The sequence below is a fragment of the Mesoplodon mirus genome (genome assembly GCF_964341445.2).
Source record: "Mesoplodon mirus genome assembly, chromosome: 3".
In the NCBI taxonomy this organism is placed as follows: domain Eukaryota; kingdom Metazoa; phylum Chordata; class Mammalia; order Artiodactyla; family Ziphiidae; genus Mesoplodon; species Mesoplodon mirus.
In genome coordinates, this window is record NC_138978.1 from 132209082 (window position 1) to 132231982 (window position 22901).

The 22901-nt window shown below is 35.6% G+C and overlaps 1 protein-coding gene across 6 annotated transcripts in view; it reads right to left on the reverse strand.

Annotated features, from left to right (window-relative positions):
* The window catches only part of SDCCAG8 (SHH signaling and ciliogenesis regulator SDCCAG8), a 265165-nt gene that overhangs the window by 90249 nt on the left and 152015 nt on the right, over positions 1-22901 (reverse strand). For 4 of the 6 annotated variants that reach the window (XM_082615995.1, XM_082615994.1, XM_082615993.1 and 1 more), the window contains 2 exons: positions 9003-9130; positions 6778-6886 (listed from right to left, as the gene is read on the reverse strand). The exons of 1 other annotated variant lie outside the window; for it this stretch is intronic. In XM_082615995.1, the coding sequence (XP_082472121.1) occupies positions 6778-6886; positions 9003-9130 (237 nt within the window). The remainder of the gene's footprint in view (positions 1-6777; positions 6887-9002; positions 9131-22901) is intronic. One more of the 6 variants, XM_082615997.1, reaches the window with a different exon arrangement.

Genomic DNA, 22901 nt, shown 5'->3' on the forward strand with positions numbered 1-22901 from the left:
TTTACATACAACAAAATCATATGTTTTCATGAGCATGTTCCTTGTAGCACTGTTTCTAGAAACAACCTTGCTCTGCAACCCAATATATGAAAACGTAACCCAGAAATGTATCAACAGATGATTAGTTACATTACTTAAAAAAAGAAATATCAAGATGCTATTCTGATAATATGGCTATTTATTGGTGTTATATATTGACCTAAAATATGACATATTGGTAAAAAAGGAAAATATTAAAAATCAGCATAAGGTAGTTCTATTTTATAAAATAAAAAATATTTTGACATGTATACCACATATTAATATTGATTATCTCTTGGTGTCCAGATTAGAAATATAAAATATTTTTTTCCTTTTCTGTATTTTCTGAATTTTTACAATGGACATATATTGTAATATTTAAAACAAAAAATAAAGTCACCTTGATTTTGAAAAAATTCTTGAGAAACAAAGAACTGGGAACAAATTATTCAATATTAAAAAAAGGGGAACGTAAAAAATGAGACAAATGAATATTAGAAGCATTATATAATAAACTGCTATCCCCACTCTTCATCAAAATTCCAATTAAAAAAGTACAAGGGATATGAAAAATACAGAGGAAGAAACATAAATGATCAACAAACATTTATAAAACATTCAATTTCCCTATTATTCAAAGAAATGCCTAATAAAACATTTACTGTATGCCTACACTACACACACTACACTAGGTAGTGGAATTCATCCTTTACATTATGATCTCAATTAATCCTACAATGTAAGTGTTTATTCCCTTTTCTCTGGGAGGTAAATATGAGGTTTAATAATTCGCCTAAGGTCACCTAAATGGTGATTGCCCAAGCCCAGACACAAACACTGGTCTGTCCAACTCTAAAGGGGTTGTCCCACCCACTGTGCAACATGGCCCCTCACTCCTTTTTTGAAAAACCTCTCACTTCTTTTTGTCACAAACTGCTTTGTACACGTATATACTGAGCAGAATTAGTGCAGTACTTGAGCAAAGTCATACACATTAACAGCCTTAACAGGGTTCACAGTCTTTGGACCAGCAATCCCCTTTTAGACATCTCAACTAAGAAAATCATGAAAAAATTCAGATTTATGTATAAAATTATTATTATATTATTCATTACATTTAAAAAGAGTTTAAAATTCTGATGAATTATCATTCATATAAATGATTCAACTAAAATTATGTTTTCTGAGTATTTACTGATGTAGAAAAGTGTTCATTAGATAATATTAAGTAAAAAGAGCAGGATATAAAACTGTATATATATATATATATATATATATATATATATATATATATATATATATATACACACACACACACACACACACATACGTATATCACTCACAATATAAATGCATGGTAACATACACATTTACCTACACATGGAAAATGACTGAAAGTAAACATGTCAAAAGTTAACGATAGTTAGCTGGATGGTAATGTTACAGGAAATTTTTTTCCTTAATTCTTCTTTGCATTTATAACCAAATGCCCTATATTGAGGATATCTTATATACAGAATTTCAAAAATATAAATGTTAATTGTAAAGTACATATTACTATCAGGTATTTTATTGCTACAGTACTTTTCTGCTTTGCATATTTTATGTGTATGCTTTTCTTTGTTTATAATAGTAATTTGCCTACCAACTTCCAGTGTTCAATAAAAATTTGGTATATGTACATGGACATCATTTTTATCTGTCTAGAGTCCATGATATATTGAAAGAACTAGCAGTTTGCAAAGTTCAAAGAGTAAATTTACGAGCTTCTATGTTAGCTTGAGATTACATTTGTGGCATGATTATCCTAGTGTTATATAAAAAGAAAATTGATTCTAATCAATTTTCATAGAAAATTTAGGTAATTTCTGCCTTTACAGAAGCATGAACTTCTCACTGCATTTTTATATACCAGTTATACTGTGTAATTACATTTTCATGAAGTATAATATTTTACTATGATAATTAGGATTACAGTGATAATTGCTTTTTAAGGAAAAACATATCCCCTTAATTTTTTACTCTTTTAGAGTCTCATTCAACTTTCAGTAATAATTAGCAGAGGACAATATCAGTTTCTTCTTGTAGAATATAATTTTTGTAGCATCCCAAACTAACATCATCTAAACATGCCAGGGAAAAAAAATAGTTCAACCGGGTATGTGTTCTTTACTTCAATTAAACTCACACAGTTGGATACCTACTGTTGCCAAAACAGTAATATAATTTATACATTATAGTCCACACAGTAAAACTACACTAAAAGTCATTTAACAATATTTATAACACCATAAAATACAGTGTTAAAATATAGGAGCTGCAATATGTACCAAAATTATAAAATTTGTTTCTCATCATCAGTGATTAAAACCAGGATCATTGCTCTAGCCTCAATACCCACAACCCTGGTGACAGATTAGAATTCAAATCTTAATGATCAATTTACAATTAACAAGATAGAAATGAAACAAATTAAACCAACCATTATATATAACGAGACCCAATGGACTCCCATTGTTCCTCTTAATTACAAAACGCAAATCACAAATACACAATGGGTAGTGTTAGACATCAATCCACGAACCTAGCAACCCAGAAAGTGACAATGATAGAAAAGGAAGAGAAGCAAAACCATGCAGACCCCAGTTCTATGCTCTATATCCTTTTCTTTTCACTGGGGCAGAAGTGTTGAGAGGTGAAAACCTAGCACATGCTGGATCTCCATTCTGCAGCTGGCAGAGGCTCCCTTCCTAGCCGGTACCCAACCTCTCTGAGCTCTCCCCAGGCCACGTTTTAGATTGCACTGCAAACTGCACTGCAAACATTTTACTGCTGATTCATCTAAGTGCCTGGGGAGAGGGAACACCTCCTTCACTTTGATAAAGAAAAATCACAGTTGCACCAAAGATATTTAAATATCTCCATTTACCAACTTCAGAAACAACCCTACCACTGTAATAAGCTCTCAGAGTCCTGGGGAATAAAGACAAAAGGGAGCTGAAGTTTATGTGAGTTTCATCTAAAATCAGCCAGAATGTCTGCCTAGTGCCAATTAAAAGCAAAATGGAATTACTTGTCTTGTCTGATGCTCAAAAACAAACTATATAAAATGCATGGAATTGGCAGTTCACTTTTAGTTTTAAAATGGGATGTGCCATTCACAAACCCTGGGGTTACAGACACCACCCGAGCAGTGTGGAAGGCATACTGTGCAGGAAGTACCGGCTCTTCACTGTGGAGGGCTTGCAGACAGCAGAAGCCATAGGCACAGCCATAATGCGACTTACATCTACTTGGGAAGAAACATATATAACAGGACACACACACGGAGGAACCATTTCTAAACACTTTCATAAAGCAGCCTAGCATGAGGATGGGATAGAGAGTAAGAGTGTCTGGGATTGGTGCTCCCGGATTGTCAGCTTTCCCAGTGATTCTTCAGGGGCTCTAGTCAGAGGACTAGATCTGTGAGTTAAAAAAAAAAAAAAAAAAAAAAAAAAGCGTATTTTAAATGGTATGAATCCATTTATTTAGTATGGGATTTTGAATAACATGAAACTCTTAGACAAAAAAAATGTTTCAACTGTTAGTCAACATGAAATAAATACACTTACTTTCAGGAAAAATTTTACTGCAGTACTCTGAGGAAAACCTGGATTAAAATTACCATATGGTCTAAATAATTATTTTGGAGACTGTGCTTTCACAATGACAACAGTTTAGAAAGCTCAAAAAAACTTCAAGATTTCCTCACTTTAAAGCACAGGGGGAATTATTTATCCTAAAAGTTTAGTAGAGGGTATGCAGAGGCTCACTCCTGGAGGGCTTCTACAAGGCTTAATAAATGTATAGCTTTACTTTAAAAGAAATACTCTGAGTCCTTCAAGTTTTATAGGTGTTTTCAAAGCAAAGGTAATATCAAAATGCAGTGTCTTTCATGTAGGAAGCCAGAGTGAAATGAGAAGTTAAGAGTAAAGAAATGAACAACCTGCCCCCACACCACCAAATCACAATGTATCCTAGTTATAATGCTAATTTCTTGCGAGACACACAAAATGCACATTTTGTAAATTTTAGGGGCACTTAAAAGTTTTAACAGTAATAAGTTACAACTTATCTAGTCTTTATTATTTGCTAGGTTTTAGTTTTGGATCAACTTATAAAGTTACAGTAGATACGTATTTTAACTCTTCAGACTTACAAGACAAGGTACCAGAGCAGGAGCTGAAACGCAACCAAATCCACATTTTCCTGATCCTGCATTGCCTTCAAAAAGATTTTCCATTGTGGTATAGACTTTATGTCTGTCAGAGAATTATGGCACTCGGACGGTAGCAAAGACAATAATAGCTAGGTGAAGTGATATCCTAATTGCCAGTCAAGACCCTTAAAATGATACCATCAATGACAGCAATAGCACCTACTGTATTCTTCTATGGGTCAAGCATGGTGTTAGGTGTTACGTATATGTGTGTACCTATATACATCTCTCTAAATTTCTAATTCCCATCATAATCCTGCAACATAGTTTTTAAAAGGTTTTTACAGATGGAGAAGCCGAGGTTTGGAGAAATTAAGCGATGTATGCAAGGTTATGAAGCTAAGTGGCAGAGCAAGATTCAAACCTTGTTCCTTCTGAATTCCAAAGTGTTTTTTACTGCACACTGCCTGTCATCAACAAAGGAATGGTCTGGAATCAGAGTCAGATCAGGATACAGGGGGTAGTAGCACCGGGCTTATTTGTTTCATTCATTCATTCAGTAAATATGTATCAGGTACCAGCTGTGTATCAGACATAAAGGAACACATTCAATTTACAAAGCAGCAGTCAGGAGCCAGAATCAGAAGTGAGAGGAGTTGAAGAGAAGAGAGGCTGAGGTTCAAGTTCACTAGACTAGTACAGGGTAAATTGATAGACCTAGAGCAGGGGAAAGAAGGCCTCAGGGCGCATGGCACAGGTTAACCCAGGCTCACAGGTTAACACTCACATGCGAAGTATGCTTACTTCTCCATGGAAATATAAAGATTAATTTTTCTTTCCTAAACTTTCCCATTGTAACTACTTTGGCCTGGATTTTCTTTAGTAGTAGATATAAAATAATTATACTTATTGTAAGAAAGATCATAGGCTTTGGAACCAGAAATGTCTAAGTTAGAATTCTAGTGCTCCTACTTACTAGCTATTTAAACACTCTGAGTATTGGTTTCCTCCTCTGTAAAAGAAGATAATAATTCATGTCTCAAGCTGTTGTGAGAATTAAATAATATATAGCAAGCATATAGCTTCTCTTTCTCTTTTATACACTTCCAATTCCTCAATTATGTCTCCTTAGACAGCAAGATAATTAATCAATAATCAATCCCAAAGCACTCTTAAGATAACACAATCTTTTAAGACCCAATTCAAAATAATTTTTTCTTAAATTATTAGTTTGTTGGTATCTGAGGTAAATCAAATATTTCTAGTTAGGAATACCTCCTGTTGATATATTATGAGGGTCTCTTCCATGGCAAAATTATTTGGGTTTCCTTGTCAAATTTCCTGAAAATACTGGGTATTTTGGTACCCTAAGCCTTTTCCCATCCCAAACAAGATACTTAATTAGTATTCACTAAGAAGGTGCATGTTCAGAGCACATTCTGGGTGGTTATAGGAGCTTCTGCCTTCCTGTGAGCAGAAAGAATTGGATTCATAAGCCCCCCGATTTTCAAAAAATTAAGGGATGGGGATTCCGTAAGGTAAGCCAGCTTATTGATGCAGGAACCCAAGATAGGGCTCAGAGTGATCAGACTTGCTCTGACCCTCCTAGAAATTCTTTCTGAATAATAAACCTAAGTCAGTAGTTGGTTTGCTGAGCCCTATTCCTTGTTCTTTGATGATCTAAGTGAGTTTCAGAAAAGTATGCAAGAAAAGATTCACAGATTATTTTCCCATTAGGTTATACTGTAATGCGACATTTTATACCTAGCTAGTTAAATGAATGATTTCTTTTGAGTTCAAGTCAAATTGATTCTGTTCAACATCATTCATTTATAAGAGGAAACCACAGTTCAAGCAGGTCAAATAAATTTGTCCAAGATTACACAGCTACTGTCAGAGCTAAGATGAGAACTCAGGCTTCTTAGAATTTAGAATATAAATAATTCATTTATTGAGATAATATGATTAGAAAATGTACAGAAAAAAATTCATTAAGAACCCAATCAGTGGATTTATAAAAGAGCATGTACCTACAAAATCAATTATGGTTATTTTATTAAAATAAAACAATTTTAGGAGAAAGAAAAGATGGTTTTGGTTTATTTCAAAGTATCATCTACTTTTATTTTTATACATTCATATTTTATCCATTATCATTTGCCTTAAAGATAGCTTTTATGTGTTCATGGAGAACTATGATAATAGACTAAAATATGTTAGCTGTGTTAAAATATGACTTTAGAACTGCTTGATTTATCTGTATCCTTTATTAAAAGGATGCCATCTTGACCTTTGTGCTCTGAAATTTCATAGTTTTCAATTCTGAACATTAAAAAAGTAAAATTATAGTATGTATACCTAATTATGAAAAAACATCAAGGTGTCTGTATGGATAATTAAGAAAATTTTCATAGAGAGAAAATGTTTTTTACAGGAAATATGTCAATACATATCTAATTTTGACATTAGACTATAAAATAGTGGAAATGCTGTCTTTTAAGAAAAAAATGACAGTATTCATATAAACAGTGCTCTGAAAGTATTATATTACCTACCTGCTTTTCTGAGAAATTTGTTCCAGTTTCTTGGCTAATGTGCAGCACTCTTCCTTTAACTTTGTCAGAAATGAATTCTGGGAGGTCAGCAATGAATACTGTTCATTTTCTAGAAATAACAATAACCCCCCCCCCAGCAACATAAGATGTTTATGGTTGTAGCTCTGCAGTGCTTCCACATGTATAGTGGTAAAAGTGCTAAGACAACCACACTTTTCCTATAAGACTCTAGATCACTTTTACGGTCCTAGGTCAAAGGAATGCTCATCTGGCAAGACACTAAATCTTGTGAGACATTTATTTCCCTAATAATTACACACCAGAAACATTTCTGATATCAGCTTTGTGTAATTTTTAACATGTTAATAAATTGTCAAATACCTCAAGTGGAGTCATAGATGCTTATATCTTTGTAATATGCAATATATTTTTATTTTGATAATTTTACTCTAAACAGAGTGTCAAATTTACCACAACCAGATAATTCAAAACTAAAATAATTGAGGAACTCTTTCTACACTGTAACTCATGCTTTATGTTTCATATCTGCTCACATATTTCACTACTCCCATCTTGCATATACTTCTCTAACCATAAAAGAAAAATACATAACTTTCCTTATTTTATTGGAAATAAATAATTTTCCTCATCTATTAGTGTGAGCTTCAATGAAGATCTGATCAAAGAAACTAAAGAGAGTATGTATTTTTGTGCAAAACAAAAGGAAGTATTCTCATGGTGGCTCAGTCAATACTCTTATCTAGCACTCAGAGATACTGCCCAAGACTCCTTGATCACCAGGATCCTGATAATAGTGGAGGCAAACAATAATTCATTCTGTAATCTTCTTCTTTTGTTTTTAGTGGAAAAACAACTACCAAGCCTGGTGAATTTTCATTTCTTCTGGCCAAACACTGTGAGAAGAAAATCTCTACTGAAAGTGATGGAGTGAATTATGTGGATCAATATGACATTTGCCTCTTTATTAGCAAACAGATTATTTAATGAATTTTACATTAGCAATTTTTCACTTACAGGATAAGCAACCATTTATTACCATGTCATCAAATATAGTATACATTAAATCACATGAAAATTATCTTTAGGTGAAAGGTTTAACAGGCCCTTTCTTTTCAGTTTTAGACAATGACTGACAAAAAAGCATATAGCATACAAAGCAAAATAAATCAAGGCACTAAAAATTAAGCAACATTTTTCTGGAAGAAACAGGATCAATTAAACTTTTGTTTTAATAGTACAATCAGCTTGGTGTATGTGGTGTGGAATTATAATGACTGACACTGTCTTGTTTTGACTAACACTGTCTGTGAACACACAACTCAAAAGTGAAAGGAACTACATAATGCTCCGACTGAACAAATCAAACTGCCTATTTTCAAAGTGCATTTTACTTTCAAATTAAAGGTAAAGAGTTACTGGCCAACTCAGTCTGCAGAATAGTGCCAATGTGATGAAAGATGGCAATTTTTAGCCAAGCTGCCAGCTGTGGTCAATGCCTTGTATTAGTGAATTTTAACAGCAGTTGTGAGAACTTGAAGAATGCAAAGGATTAAACATCACTCTAGACTGGGTTGGGGGAGGTGGGGAAATCATACAAATGCTAAAAATGTTCGAAGCTGCAAAGATTAAATAAAGGAACATATCAATTTGGAGCCACTGAATTACATCCAGCTGCGACAGTGAATTAAGAACCGATTAATGGCTAAAGCTTTTCTCCAGTTTGGATGCTGAAGCAAACTCATTAGGCTTTTAGAGTAGCTATAATGTGTGTACTGTGGGAACTGTTCAATGCTATTCAGGAGGCTCTAACTGTAAGCTCAGAGCATTTCCCGCAGAGCTTCTGATGCTATTTTCTTTATATAACATGTGTGCCTGAAAACCCAGCCAAAAACAAGCCCTTTGTTTTTCTACTTTGTTGTGGTCTCTCTCAGCTTTACGTTTCTTGAACACAGGTAAATAAACTCATAATCCAGATGGTGCAACAGATGTGAGAGCAGCACTCTGAAATCAACAGACAGTGGGCAATACTTTCCATTTTCTCTTTTAAACGCTAACTAATATGTAATTCGGAATCTCCGGTGTAGTTAGCATCTGCTCCCTTCGGCCAGCCAAAGGTTACAGGTGTTCCTGATGTCATTTCACAGTAAGGCGTGGGCCTGGCTTGTGAGCAAGTGCCCAGGCTCTAATCTTTCCCTACCACCTACCAGTTTTGTCATGCTGGGCCTCCATTTGCTGTATCTTCTGTGTCAGCTCCTGCTCTCTTTGCTGGGCCTGAAGGGCTTGGGCCTTCGCATCGTTGCTAAAGCTCTGCTGAATGCTATCTTTTTCCAGTCTACAAGGCAGAGAGGAGACACAGAAATTTAAAGTACAGATGCACTAATCCCCATCATTTCCACAGAGAGCTGATACGTAGTAAATTGTTAAGCATAAGTAGACAACAGTCTTTCTACAGACTCCCCCTTACTTTAGGCAGAAACTCCAAAGGACCTTTCATACAATGTTAAATACTTGCCATACATCTAAATGGACTAAAGTAAGCAACTTTAAAAATCAAAAAATCATGACAACTGAATAATGCGATTTTATAACTTTAAAACACAAACACCGTTCTCTATAACATTCTCAGTGTTACGTACCGCCAATTAATCTTTTTTTTTTTCGCGGTACGCGGGCCTCTCTCTGTTGTGGCCTCTCCCGTTGTGGAGCACAGGCTCCGGACGCGCAGGCTCAGCGGCCATGGCTCATGGGGCTAGCCGCTCCGCGGCGTGTGGGATCTTCCCGGACTGGGGCACGAAAGGTGGACTCTCAACCACTGAGCCACCAGGGAAGCCCATCTTTTTTCTTTTGAATGGTCAATATTTCCTAAAGATCCTGAAGTTACAGGCACAGCATGACTCAATACACCCAAAACTTAAATTCTTGAAACTAAGTTTTGTAGATCACCTCTGCTTTTCCTCCCAGACTTAAAATGGAATCTCAAATATAATGTAGGAGATTCTATCTGGAGGCAAGTAAATGATTCTGCAGTACCACATGCATGTTTTCATTAAACATTTTCACACATTAGGCCATGTAATGTGAATATAAATATGAATATGAAAATAAAAAACTTCTCCCAGCACTTCATAATAAGATCCCTTTTGGGTCACACTGAAAGAAACTGCAGGATGAGAAGCTTCTGTAGTCAAAGACGATGTATCTCACCCCACTGTGACTAGATATCGACCAGTGGATGGGTCAATATCCAATCACAGTGGCTCCTAAAGAGAGAAACTTCCTAAACAATTAGAACCTGAAGAATGCAAAGGACCTCATTACTGGCACCACTGTGGATAATGACACTGTGTGTGAGCACACACACATACACACAAACACACACTCACACATACACACATTAGGTTGGTTCTTTATTCTCTAAATATGGGTAAGTGATATAAAAGTTTCCTTCAATTAACTGGCTTAGTTATTTCTAACTCCTAATCTTCTTGTGGGCATTTCTCATCCATGCTGCTTTAGTTTACTAATTGAGATATTTATTGTCTTGTCTTGCCAATCTAAAAATAAACAATTCCATAAAGCTATCACTACTAGTCTATGTGCTGCTGTGGAACTTTAAATCACTGGCTTCTCATCATAAAGCAACATAAGGAAAGTGTGTATTGAAATCAGTCAAGGCATGTGGTAATGTTGTAGTACAAAATTCCAGAATGAAAATACACCCACACCTCAATCAAATGGATCATCAGGGGGCCACGCTAAATGTGAAATAAGGTCCCTTCTGGTACTTCTAGTAACAACACCCTGTGGACTTGCTCCAAGGTCTTGCCTCACACTCAGTTCCAAATTGGTATGCTGCAACACATGGATAGTGCGTCGAGGCCACTTTTTGCCTCCTCAGTCATACCACGTATTTTCTGGCCACGGAAAGCTGCACATGTCTCTGTGTTTTGCTGGGACGTTTTTTTCCCCCGCCCACCTCACCCCTCTCTACCTCCCACCAACCCGTCACCCCTGCTCAATGTATACTGCTCCTTTAGGACCTGCTCAAAATTCCCCTCCTCTCTTTCCCCTCTCTCCTAAATTAACTGTTCTTTCTACAGTGACATCAGTATATGTTGTGTATGTATGCATCCTACGAAGATAGCATTTATCACACTTTGGTTGTTGGTTTACTTGTCTGTCCCTTTTTGCCGTCTTTGTCTCTCTATACAATGAGCCCAGCTCAGTACATGGCACACAGGAAGCGGGCAGTGAATGTTTAATGAACGGATGTTCTTATATACTTGCCATAGGGGAAAGAAGGCTGCAGTCTTTAAGTGAAGCTGCAGAATCTGCTCAAGTCTTATACGAGGAGGCAAAAACTTTCCAGACGTGAAAAAAAAGAGAGAAGAGTGTATGGAAGAGAACGGCTCTAATGGTGTTGCCAGGTGGAGATGCTGCCACTGAAGGGGTTAGCCTGAAGAGAGCACTGTGGCTTCTTTCACTGAGTAACCATCCCCAAGACAGAACCCTAGCTAGAGCAGGGGATATAGGTCGGGAGACCTAGGATTCTGAGATCCCCAGTAATCGGGTGATGAAAAAAATGCATTGTTCAAAACCAATACCCATTTGAGAGTGAAAACGGGCATTATTAATCATTAATAATAAGTAATTATACCAAGACAAACAGTCATAACTGGGACTACCCTTTGTAAACTGGGGCTTATAGTTCACTTACACAAAGGGGCTGCCAGTCTCATCAGTAATTTTCAGAATGAGGAACCTAATTACTGATCTAAATTTACTAGAGAAAAGAACTACTGTCTTATTGTAGTTCTCCTTATAAAACAATTTAAAAGAATTCTCTACCAACAAATGTTGTTACACAACAACTTTTGTTTCTTGAATCCTTGCCCAACTTTTACTCTGTTTAAGAAACTACACATTTTCTTTTCAATTGCATAAAAACACGGCATATTTTTGTTTTCCTACCTTCTTTATATACCCCTTTCCTTCTATGTTGCCCTCTCACCTTGCAGGTTCTTTCTGACTTAGCAGGTTTTTTATAAAACCTTAACATTTTAAAAGGGAGAAGGAATCTCAAATTTGTTTAATCAAATCCTCTCACATTATAGTTGGAAAAAAAAAAGGAGGGTCATAAAGAATTAGAAATCTGCTCAAAGGTTACTGTAAATGCTGTAAAGGCAGAGGTGGGATTTGAAATATTTTGATTTAGGAACCTTATTTTATAACACTCTACAGGTAATGCAATAATGGGTTGAAAGAGTTAATAAAAATCACTTAGTTATCCAAGGAAGTGATCGGAGAAGAATCCAAACCAATTCATTTAATATTTAACATAACTCTGAAAGACACTCTGTTAGGCACAGGTCAAACAAAGATACATAAATATGGCATAGTCTTTGTCCCAACAGGGAATTAAAAATGGCCAAAATAGAAGGTAAAAGGTGAAATATACCACAAGAAAGGTACTAGGGAATAAAACTACTAAAGCATAGAAAAATAAGAAGTCAGTTCCAGCTGGGTGTGAGAGCCTTGTGAAAGATAGCTGGGCCAGGCTTCCCCAAATGGTTTCATTCAGTTCTTACTCAAAATATTGATGATCTCACTTAACCAAACTTATAGTTACCATATTTTACAAATTGGAATAAAAGCAATGGCAGTAAAGAAGAATTTCTTGGTTGTTATTAAAATAAGGCTGAAAGATGTATTCATAATAGCTAAAACCTGGAAACAACCTAAATGTCCATTAACTGCTAAATAGATAAACAAATCGTGGTATAGCCTTACAATGGAATACTAGCAATAGTAGTAATAAAATAGTAATAAAAAGCTATTGTTACATATGACACCTAGGTGAATCTCAAAGACAGTATGCTTAATGAAGCCAGGTACCAAAGACATATTTCATGATTTCATTTACATGAGATTCTAGAAAAGTAAACAATAGAGTGACTGGTCAATGTTTCCAGGACCTGGAGGTAGGGGATGGGCATGAGGGAACTTTGGGGTTGATAGAAATGTTCTATATCATGGTTATGATGGTTCTGTAACTATGTACATTTGTCAAAACACATTTAATTGCAAACTCAAAATTGGTGATTTTTATTATATTTAAATTTACCTCAGTAGAGCTGACTTTAAAAAGGAGCAAAGGTATTAGAATAGGAACATCCATCTTTTTCTCCAAGTTATCCACATCACCTGTGGCAACACATGGGCGTGTGGGCCATGTCGATGTTTACTTGATAACAATTGAGAGTTAAAAGGAGGGAACAAGTACTGGGTAGGCCTCAAACACAGACTAAGCATACATTGAGGTTTAGTCTCTCCTTTTTCCCAATTATAATTCTGGTTGATTATATTTTCTAAAATGTCATTTACCATCCCACTTAAAAAATGGGATTGAAGAATTAACTTTACATTTGTAACCCTCAACTTTTCCATATCATTTATTATTTTAAATCTTGCTATTTAGAAAAATCCATGTCACAGAGCAAAGATGATTAATTAGATTTTTTTAAAGTACAATTAAAATTTTACTACTACATTAAAGGATGATCCTAAAATTTACCAGTGAGTGTGGCTCGGAAATGATGAAATGATGAAAGCCTCAAGTCTAACCTGAAGACAAGGACGTGGTGTTGCCAGTGACTTGAGGCACCAATCCTGTCTGCCATGTTTCTATTCACCTTTTTACTAGTGACTGAAGTTCTAGTATTAGACATACAACCCTTTGGTTAAAAGGTGTTTCCGTTTTAAAGTAAAATAGAGAGAGCTTTGTGACAGTAGCATATTGGTGTAACAAAATGTATGAGACCATTTATGACATACTTACTAGCTGAGAGCCATTCTTGATGGAATTACAGAGAGAAGCAGCAGGGAGGTGCCGGGTGCTATTGTGAGTTAAGATACATGATGTACACTTGTCCCAATAATGGTGATATTATCTTTGATCACTTGGTTGATGTTACTGGTATGCTGGAAAATGTTTAATAATTGATTTGGGGGTATCCCTCATTTGCAGTGTTTACCAATTTTCATTATAAATACTTCTACCAGGTCCTATTTTAATAATATGATGTTATCTATTATTCTTGGGCAGTTCTTGGCTTCCTATTCCTACAAGATGTTCCAGTTTCATCTTGTACTGTCCTTTACCAGTCTTGGAATCAGCATTTGCTCAAGGAGCTCTTGTGCCTTTTGGTGGAGAATGGTATTTAGAAATCAAGATCTGTCACTAGGTGGTACTTATTGCTACTGACAAGTCTTGGCTTCTAGGTCACCTTAGTAGACAGAGCCAGTATATGAATATACATATGAATATATAAATATAAATATGAATATTTGTCTATACGTCTTTATGAGAATATATACATATAAATATGAATATTTGTCTATACGTCTTTATGTGAATATATACATACACATTCAAATTGATGTCTCTAATTCCAATCCAATAACATAGATAGAACTTAGTCTTCCCTCTTTCCCTAAGTGTAACATTATTCCTCAACAGTGAGAAACTTGGAATCCATTCTTTAACATACTCATTTTCTCAAACTTGGTATACACAGAAGTGCTTTCTAAGTTGCTAATCTACTATGGAAATCAAATCTATGAGTAACTAGAATTAAATATTTCCTTATAGTTTTTGCTTTTTTAAAAATTGAACTATAGTTGATTTACAATATTGTGTTAGTTCAGGTGTACAGCCAAGTGATTCAGATTCTTTTCCATTATAGGTTGTTACAAAATATTGAATATAGTTCCCTGTGCTATACAGTAAATCCTTGTTTTTATCTATTTTATATGTAGCAGTGTCTATCTATTAATGCTTTTTTTTTAAAAAGCATACACAACATTTTTCACTTGATTCTCTTTGGGTTCTGGGAAAACCACATTTTAAGAGGCAATGGAGGGACTTCCCTGGTGGCACAGTGGTTAAGAATCTGCCTGCCAATGCTGGGGACATGGGTTTGATCCCTGGTCCGGGAAGATGCCACATGCCGCAGAGCAACTAAGCCTGTGTGCCACAACTACTGAGCCCGTGTGCCACAACTACTGAAGCCCATGCACCACAACTACTGAGTCCACGTGCTGCAACTACTGAAGCCCGCATGCCTAGAGCCTGTGCTCCACAACAAGAGAAGCCACTGCAATGAGAAGCCTGCACACTGCAACGAAGAGTAGCCCTCGCTTGCCGCAACTAGAGAAAGCCCACACACAGCAACAAAGACCCAATGCAGCCAAAATAATAATAATAATAAATTAAAAAATAAAAATAAAAAAGAGGCAATGGGGTACAGTAGAAAACTCACAGAGCTAGAGGATCCAAGTATAGTATCTACCTCCTGATTACCTATGTGATCATGAACAAGTAACTTAATTCTTTTAATCCAGGGGTTCTTCCTGACAATAGGGCAGGAAAAAAGCCTACTTTAAGAGTTAATAATTTTAGTAACCTATTATTTACTAACATTTAGCATAAGCTAAGCTCTTTACATGTATTCTTTTATTTAATCTCAAACAACCCTAAGAGGTAGGTTCTCTTATTATCCTCACTTTATAAATGAGGAAACTGAGGTCTAGAGAGGGTGTACAATTTGTTCAAAGTCCCCCAGTTATTAAGGGACATAGCCAGGAAATTCAGGCCTACCTGAATCTAAAGTCCATAGTATGAATCTCTATGCTTCAATATCTTACTCTGTCAGGGACTCAGATAAATGAGATAAAGGATGACAAGAGTCTTATTTCAATTATCTGTGTGTGTGTGTGTGTGTGTGTGTGTCATTTACTACCCATATTATATATCTTGATAGCCAATCCCAAGCTAGTCCTCCTTCTCCTTTCTCATTTGTCCCAAATGTTATTGGAACACTTCCTCCTACAATGACACCATCAATTAGTTGTATCCTCCTTAAAGAAATATATTGACTTTTGCAAAAACATTAAAAGGCACATAAATACATCTCCTGCCTCAAGTTTATCACAGACTCCCAGGAAAGATAAGACGTGCACATCTTAATTGGAATGTAAGTGCCTGAAGAATAGAGACCTTTGTTTTGCTCACTAATTTATTCCAAGAGCCTGGAATGGTGCGTGGAATACAGTTGTGCAGTCAACAAGTATTTGATGAATGAATGAACGAGTGAATGAATGAATGAACAACTGTTAAGGGACAGAAAATACTAAGTATCCTTACAGGTTTAAGGATCCTCCTACCTACTGATTAGAAGAAGAGAATGGGATAAAATAATCCCTATTTTGGCCAATAATTTAATTTAGTTTTATTATTGTTATTGATAATAACAACAAAATAAAAACAAAGTAAAACTAGTAGAAAGAATGATATCTTCCATGTTTGAGAAGAACCAAAATCCTGTACCTGTTTACTATTAACAAGGACTATGTTCTCATATTTGAGCAAATGTAGAAATACAGGGATGGAACAAATAGGGAAAGGAAAATACAAGAGGGCTAGGATTCAGTGATCCCTACTTCCTCAAGTATGCAAAAAACTTCATGGCATTATACATATTTCCTAGAGGAAATTATTTCTATTTTCTTCCCGCAAAGTATATCAGAATTTTAAGTACAATGTTGGAAGGTGAGTTATCAGATCAGAGAATGAGTCACTTCTAGGAAAGGAAGCAGAAAAGAAGGAGGTCAACTTCTTTCAAAGGAATAAACACAAAAGAAAGGAAATAATTCACAGAAACTTTCCTAAAAATATTTTCCCTCCCAAAATGTTCTCTTACAGTATCTCCAAAATAATTTGAAAACTCTAACCTTCAAGGCCAAGGAGGTGTGCTAGACTCTATATTGCCAGCTTCTATTACACCTCCTGAATAACTCACATTTACTTAAGACAAAACCCACAGGCTTTTACCACCTCATCATCTTCCAGTGTCTGTGCTTTCTATTTTACAAAGCACAGTCAGATGCATTGACCTCTTTATTCTTCATAATAGTTCTGTAAGGCAGGGAGATGGAGCAGATATCCTTGTTTGACAGATGAAGTATCTCAAGCTCAGAGAATGAAGAGATTTGCTCAAAACCGCACAGCTACTAGTAAGTTTGGTGTCCTTTCTATTCCACGGCATTGCCTTACATGAGTTTAGTAAAATTCTATTGCTCATCCAATTCAACAAATACTTAAACACCAATTTGTGTCAGGCACAGAAGTGTGGGGATGCATCAGTATACAAGATACAGACCATGACCATCCCCTTGAAGAGTTCACGGTCTAGTGAAGAAAATAGACAAGGAAGAACGACTAAAATAGTAAGGTAAATAATAAAACGGAGCTAAATTCCTGCTATCCTACAGTGGATAGGACAGGAGTTGGGGAGTAGCTAGGCACAGTGAGGGAGGATTTCAGGAAGCTTAAAATATTAGAGGCTTAAAATGAGTAGTAATTAGCCATATAAAGAAAGAGAGGAATATCGTTACAAGTGAAGTGGACAACTGGTGCAAAGGCCCAGGGAAGAGAGAGAATCAGGTGCCTTTGGAAAACTGCAAACAGTTTTGGCACGAGTGGAGGGTGGAATATATGTGTTGTGGGGTAGAAGCGAGCAGTTGGTGGAGGGGAGACTGAAGAAAGATGAGACTGGAGATGTAGGCAGGAGCCAGAACATGAAGCTATTTTTAAGGACTTCATCCTCAGGGAAATAGGGAGCCAATGTAGGGTTTTAAGCAGGGGAGTGTTGTGATCACACTCGAGCTTTAGAAAGATCACTCTGGCTGCAGTGTGGGGAACAGATGGGGAAGGGACAACATTAGAAGCAGGGAGAGCACTTATTACTACAGCAATAGCAAGAGCAATTTTGGTAATTGTTTCTTAGATATAGTAGATATCATAGGTAGATACTGAGACTGAATAGCCATCAAATGCACATTTCAGGATTTTCAGCCTTGAAATTTCTTAAGTAGCTCAGAGGGCTCAGATGCATTAAGTGCTTGTCTTGATAAAAGTTCCTGGGAGAATATTAGGCCCTCCTATGTTCTATTTTACAATACCATGGGCCCAATTCTAACGACTAAAGAATAAGAACAAGCATGCTTTTGCATGAAATAAATTAGATCATGATTTTGCCTTTGCATCTTCATATTGTCAAAATATTCATATTTCCATCTCTGACTTTTCTGTGTAAACTAATCACATTGGTCCACTCTTGCCTTTCCTCTCTGAAAAATATCAGTTTATCTACATATTCCCAATAAGTAATTAATCATTCTGATGAGTAACTTCAAATTAGACATCAGTAGGATCAATATATATTATAATGGCATTTCTGTAACCTCTCAACGGATCTGCATCACTGTCAAATTGCAGTACAACTGACTGAAAGAGTTTATATTCTATTATTAAAATGTTTTGGAATTAAGTTCTAGGATCCTTTTTAAATGGGGAACATGTTGATTACTTTGTGGCTATTAAATTTATTCAGAAATAAGCTATAATAGCAAGAGTTACAATTATGAAATACATGTCATAATGTCTCATTTCTCAAGCATAACAGAGTAATGCTTCTTTTATCTGGGATGTTGGGAGATGAGCCGTTCCACGAGAGAGAATTTTCCAGGTATTAGACCCATACAAATCTGATCATTTGCAGTAGAAATACCTAAAATATATTACATCTCTGCTTCCTTAAGCAAACTACACCAAATATAACAAACTCTTCATAATCAAGGTTCATAATGTCTGCTTGCAGCTTCATTCCCTTTGCTAGGAAGCTCCTAGGAGTCACTGCTCATTGTTGTATCTTCAGGTATCTACCATAGTGACTGGAAACAGCAGACACTCCATACGATTTGTTGCATGGAAAGTCTCAGGTGCTACTCTAACAAAACAGAAAGCATACAGAAGCACTAATCTGCTTCTTACAATTTTTTTTTTATTGATTGGTTTGCTATGATTTGCTGCCATGTTTTTTGTTTTGTTATGTTTCAAATTTTTTTTAATATATAAAACTGATGTTTAGGATAGTTCCACTGATCCTACACAGAAAAGTGCAAGGGCTTTGTGATAGTTATTTGCTTCTTAAAAGTACTTTTAAATTTATATCTCAGTTTATGGTTATGTGTCAAATGGCTGAATTTACCAGAAGTCTACGTCTGAGGAAGTAGGGAAGTTCTGTAAGAAAGACAGCAGGGTTTTCATTGTTCTAAAGTGATGGCCTTTGGTCAACCACTCAGTATGTTTGTACAAAGATATTAGGATTGTGATCTGCTGACTGACCTTGGCTTGATAACAAAAACACAGTTCATTTTTAAAGCTTGATTAAGATCTCTATAACTTCTCCATTGTTGCACAAACCTCTGGGGCTGAAAAATACTACGCTTATGGAAGAAAAAAACTGACCCCAGGCCAAGTTTTCAGATTCTTACTCCAGTATAATTCTCACTCTTCAAAATAAGAAAATCATTGTTCTTGTCACAGTAATTAGGTCATTTTCCTCATCAAAACATTTTTCCTTTTAGCCATTTCATGATTTAACGTTATTTCTATTTGGCTTGTTAACACTTGCTTGTAACTATTTTTATCTACATCCTTAACTGCTTCCTCTGCTTCAGGAACTTAAAGTGTTTGTTGGATTTTCTTCTTCCTCAAGCCATTTCTAAGCCATCATCCTCATCATTCTTATAGTTGCAGAACTGTCCTTTCTATTCCTGAGAACCTGCTTTTACCTTTATTCTAAATCTATTTATATTCAAATTCATTTCTGGGAGGCAGCGTGTCTTGAGCTTACCCAAACCAGCAGAATTTGTGCCCTAAGAAAAGGAACATGAGCAACTAAAATCCTAAAATATGTCTAAAAATAATGTCGCACTTTTGGCCTTTATCCCTTAGTACATAAACTTCACTGCCAGCAGGGCTGGGTTGGTCATTCTTTGTACACAAGGAGGTAGGGATTAAGGGTGCATACTTTGGTGTCAGGCAGACTGGGCATCAGAGTCTCCATACCTCCACTTACTAGCTGTGTACCCTAAGTGAGTTACTTACCCTATCACTGTTTTCTCGAATGTGAAATGGGGTTAGTAACAGTACCTCTCCTTATAAGACTAGCATGATATTGTATGTAAAATACACTTAGTATAGTACTGACACATTGTAAGTGTTCAAAAATATCAATTAGTGCCATTATTATTATCATTATTATTTCTTAAAAGATGACTACGCAAACTGTAACAATCAATATAATTACCTCAAAGGCAAAACACCTTGAGGAAAGAATAAAAAATTTCCTCAGTTTACTGATAAAACCTACATAGGGGGAGGTGGTATTGCACGGTGGATGTGAGCTTGGGCTTTGGACACACACAGTCCAGATTTGAACCCTGGCTTCACTATGTACTAGTTGCATGACACCAGAGTGGAACTTCAGCCTAAAGCTTATTTTATCATTTAATAAAATGATATTATTAGAATATGTGAGATAGTCTACATAAAGCAACCAGCAATGTCCAGCCCAGATCATCATTTGAAAGGTGCCTAAATTCAACTAATGGACTGGCATCTAATTATTTGTCAAATTTACTTTCCATAGCTCTTAACATGTAAAGGTAAAGATGGGACAGTAAGATATGGAAGCACTTATTGTAATTTGCTGCTGGTACAGCTAACTCTTCAGCTGCTTTCTCTATCCTCCACCTCCCCTCAAAGTGACAGTTCCTCAGAAAAAAATTAACCAAAGTTAGTCCTGGCTACGAGCTTTAAATTAAAAAGCTGACATGATTTTCTTATTTGTACAGAATGATTCCAATTATTGTAGAAATAGACTTTAGGGTTTATGACTGCATCTACAGTGGGCATTGTGGGAAAGCCAGGAAAACTGAGGAACAAAAGATCTAGGGCTACAGTGGCAGCCACTGGCCACATGTGGCTACTGAGTACTTGAAATGTGGCTAGTTTGAAGAGAGACATGCCTCAAGTCTGGAGTGCTGTGAAGAATTAGAAAAAAAAAGTAAAATATATCTAATTAATTTGTATCGATTACATGTTGAAAAGATACTATTTTCTATATATTGGGTTAAGTATACTATGTTGTTAAAATTAATTTCACTTGTTTCTTTTTAAATATGGTTATCTGGAAATTTTAAATTGAATATGTGGTTTGCATTTTGTGGCTCTCATATTTCTACTGGACAGTGCTGATTTGAGCATAACTCCTTTTCTCCTTCCCTAAAGCAGAGCATCATTTTTAATCCTGATGTTCCATAAATCAAAATAACCATGTTGCCAAACACTGCTAACTCTAAATGTCTCACGAAGATATAAAATCTCATAATTCTTATAAAAAGCCAAAACTATTAAAATAACATTTTCTTATCTTGATAAACTTCTCATTTGCATCAGCCAGTCACCATTACTTGAAAAGGAGAAACAAAGAAGAATTCTAATAGAGAACTAAGAAAAGCTAAAGCTGAAGTAGTCACCATATTATACAAATGTAAGCAATACAAGCTTTTTTTTTTTTTGTAAATCAGATTTGGTTTGAAGCAACTCCCAAAATACATATTCATATTTAAAATTAAATTATAAAGCATATTAAAAAATTATTCCATACAGCCAAGCTGGCAAATTATAGAAAAATGAACAGTTATATACATGGATTGTAGGCTCCTAATAAGTTAATGTGCATATAGTTGGAAAATATTTATCATTTAATAGTCTATAATTGTTAAATGGGAAATAGCAGATTCTCTATGATCCACCCTCCCACAGATTTCTGTCCTGAATCTTCAGCAATCATCCTCATATCATTCATTCTTTGTTTCTAGTAAGAAACTAACAGTTTCAAAGTCTATCAAGAGTATTAGTTAGTCAATCAGTCTGTCAACCAGTTTTTAATAAATTATCCTACTGCCTGGTGAGTTAATCTGTTGCCTTTGTAGTTTTTACTTATTGCAAAACATTATCTCCATTTCATGAAATACAAATAAGCTGCTGAATGGTTTCAAACCTCTAGAAACATTGGTGGAATTTATCTGTTGAGAGAAATATAATTCAAGGATCCGGAAAGGAGAATGAGTGGGAAAGCCAGGACCACACATAGTAAGCCCTCATGAGAATCACAATTCCAGTCATCATTATCATTACAAAGTCATTCTTTATAGAAAATCTCATTTGAAATATTTATAAGTTATGGGCACCTCCAAGTGTATTTATAGAAACATTAACACATTATGAGTGCTAAACTTCTTAATCTCTAGAGCTTACTGCCCATGAGTTGCTGCATTTCTTCAGAATACAGTAAAGGATACACACAGAAGGGAGGAATATCAGTATGCCAAGAATGGAAGGAGAATGAAATCTACTGCAGAGTTTGACTTAGGGTCCCATACTTTAAATCTGTGCCAATAATCCTTAGCAGAAGATTGTTTAAAATAATTTATACCCAAAAGTACCCATAATGTTTTATTCTATAAAATCTTATTCTAAGAATCAAGCTTTGAAAGGTACATAAATTTAATTAGCTGACTGGCATCAAGTTATCTAATTGTCAAATTTATTTTCCAGAACTGTTAACATATAAAGGCAAAGTTGGAACAGCGGATATGGAAGAACTTGCTGTAATGTCACTCTGGCACAGCTAATTGTTCAAGTAACAGTCAAAGATGTTCCCCCTCTCACTTCCATTTCAGAGCACTGATTACATCTAAAGTGAAAGTTACTTACCTCCCTGCTCTCTTTGTGAATGAAAGTAAAATGGGAGGTGGGGGCAGAGACTGAAGTTCCAGAGGCACAGATGAGATAAGAAAACAAATAATTTCCACGTGATAATTCTCAGTTGTCCTACCACAAAATAATTTAAATAATTTAATTTTGTGTATTCCCCAAAACCTGATTCCTGGGAGATATGTGGAGATTTAACAGAAAAGTTTCCCTAAGTCATATAAATTTGACTGAAATACTGAAAACTAAATTTCCTTCTAAAGAAAGTCATACTGTGTGTTAGCATATTAAAACCTCTGAGAAGCCCTACTGTCAAGAACCCTATATAATTCGACTTTCCAAAAGGAATATTTTCACACCACCCACCACCATCAGAGGCAGATAGTACAATGGATAAAACCTTATTCTGGAGCCTAAC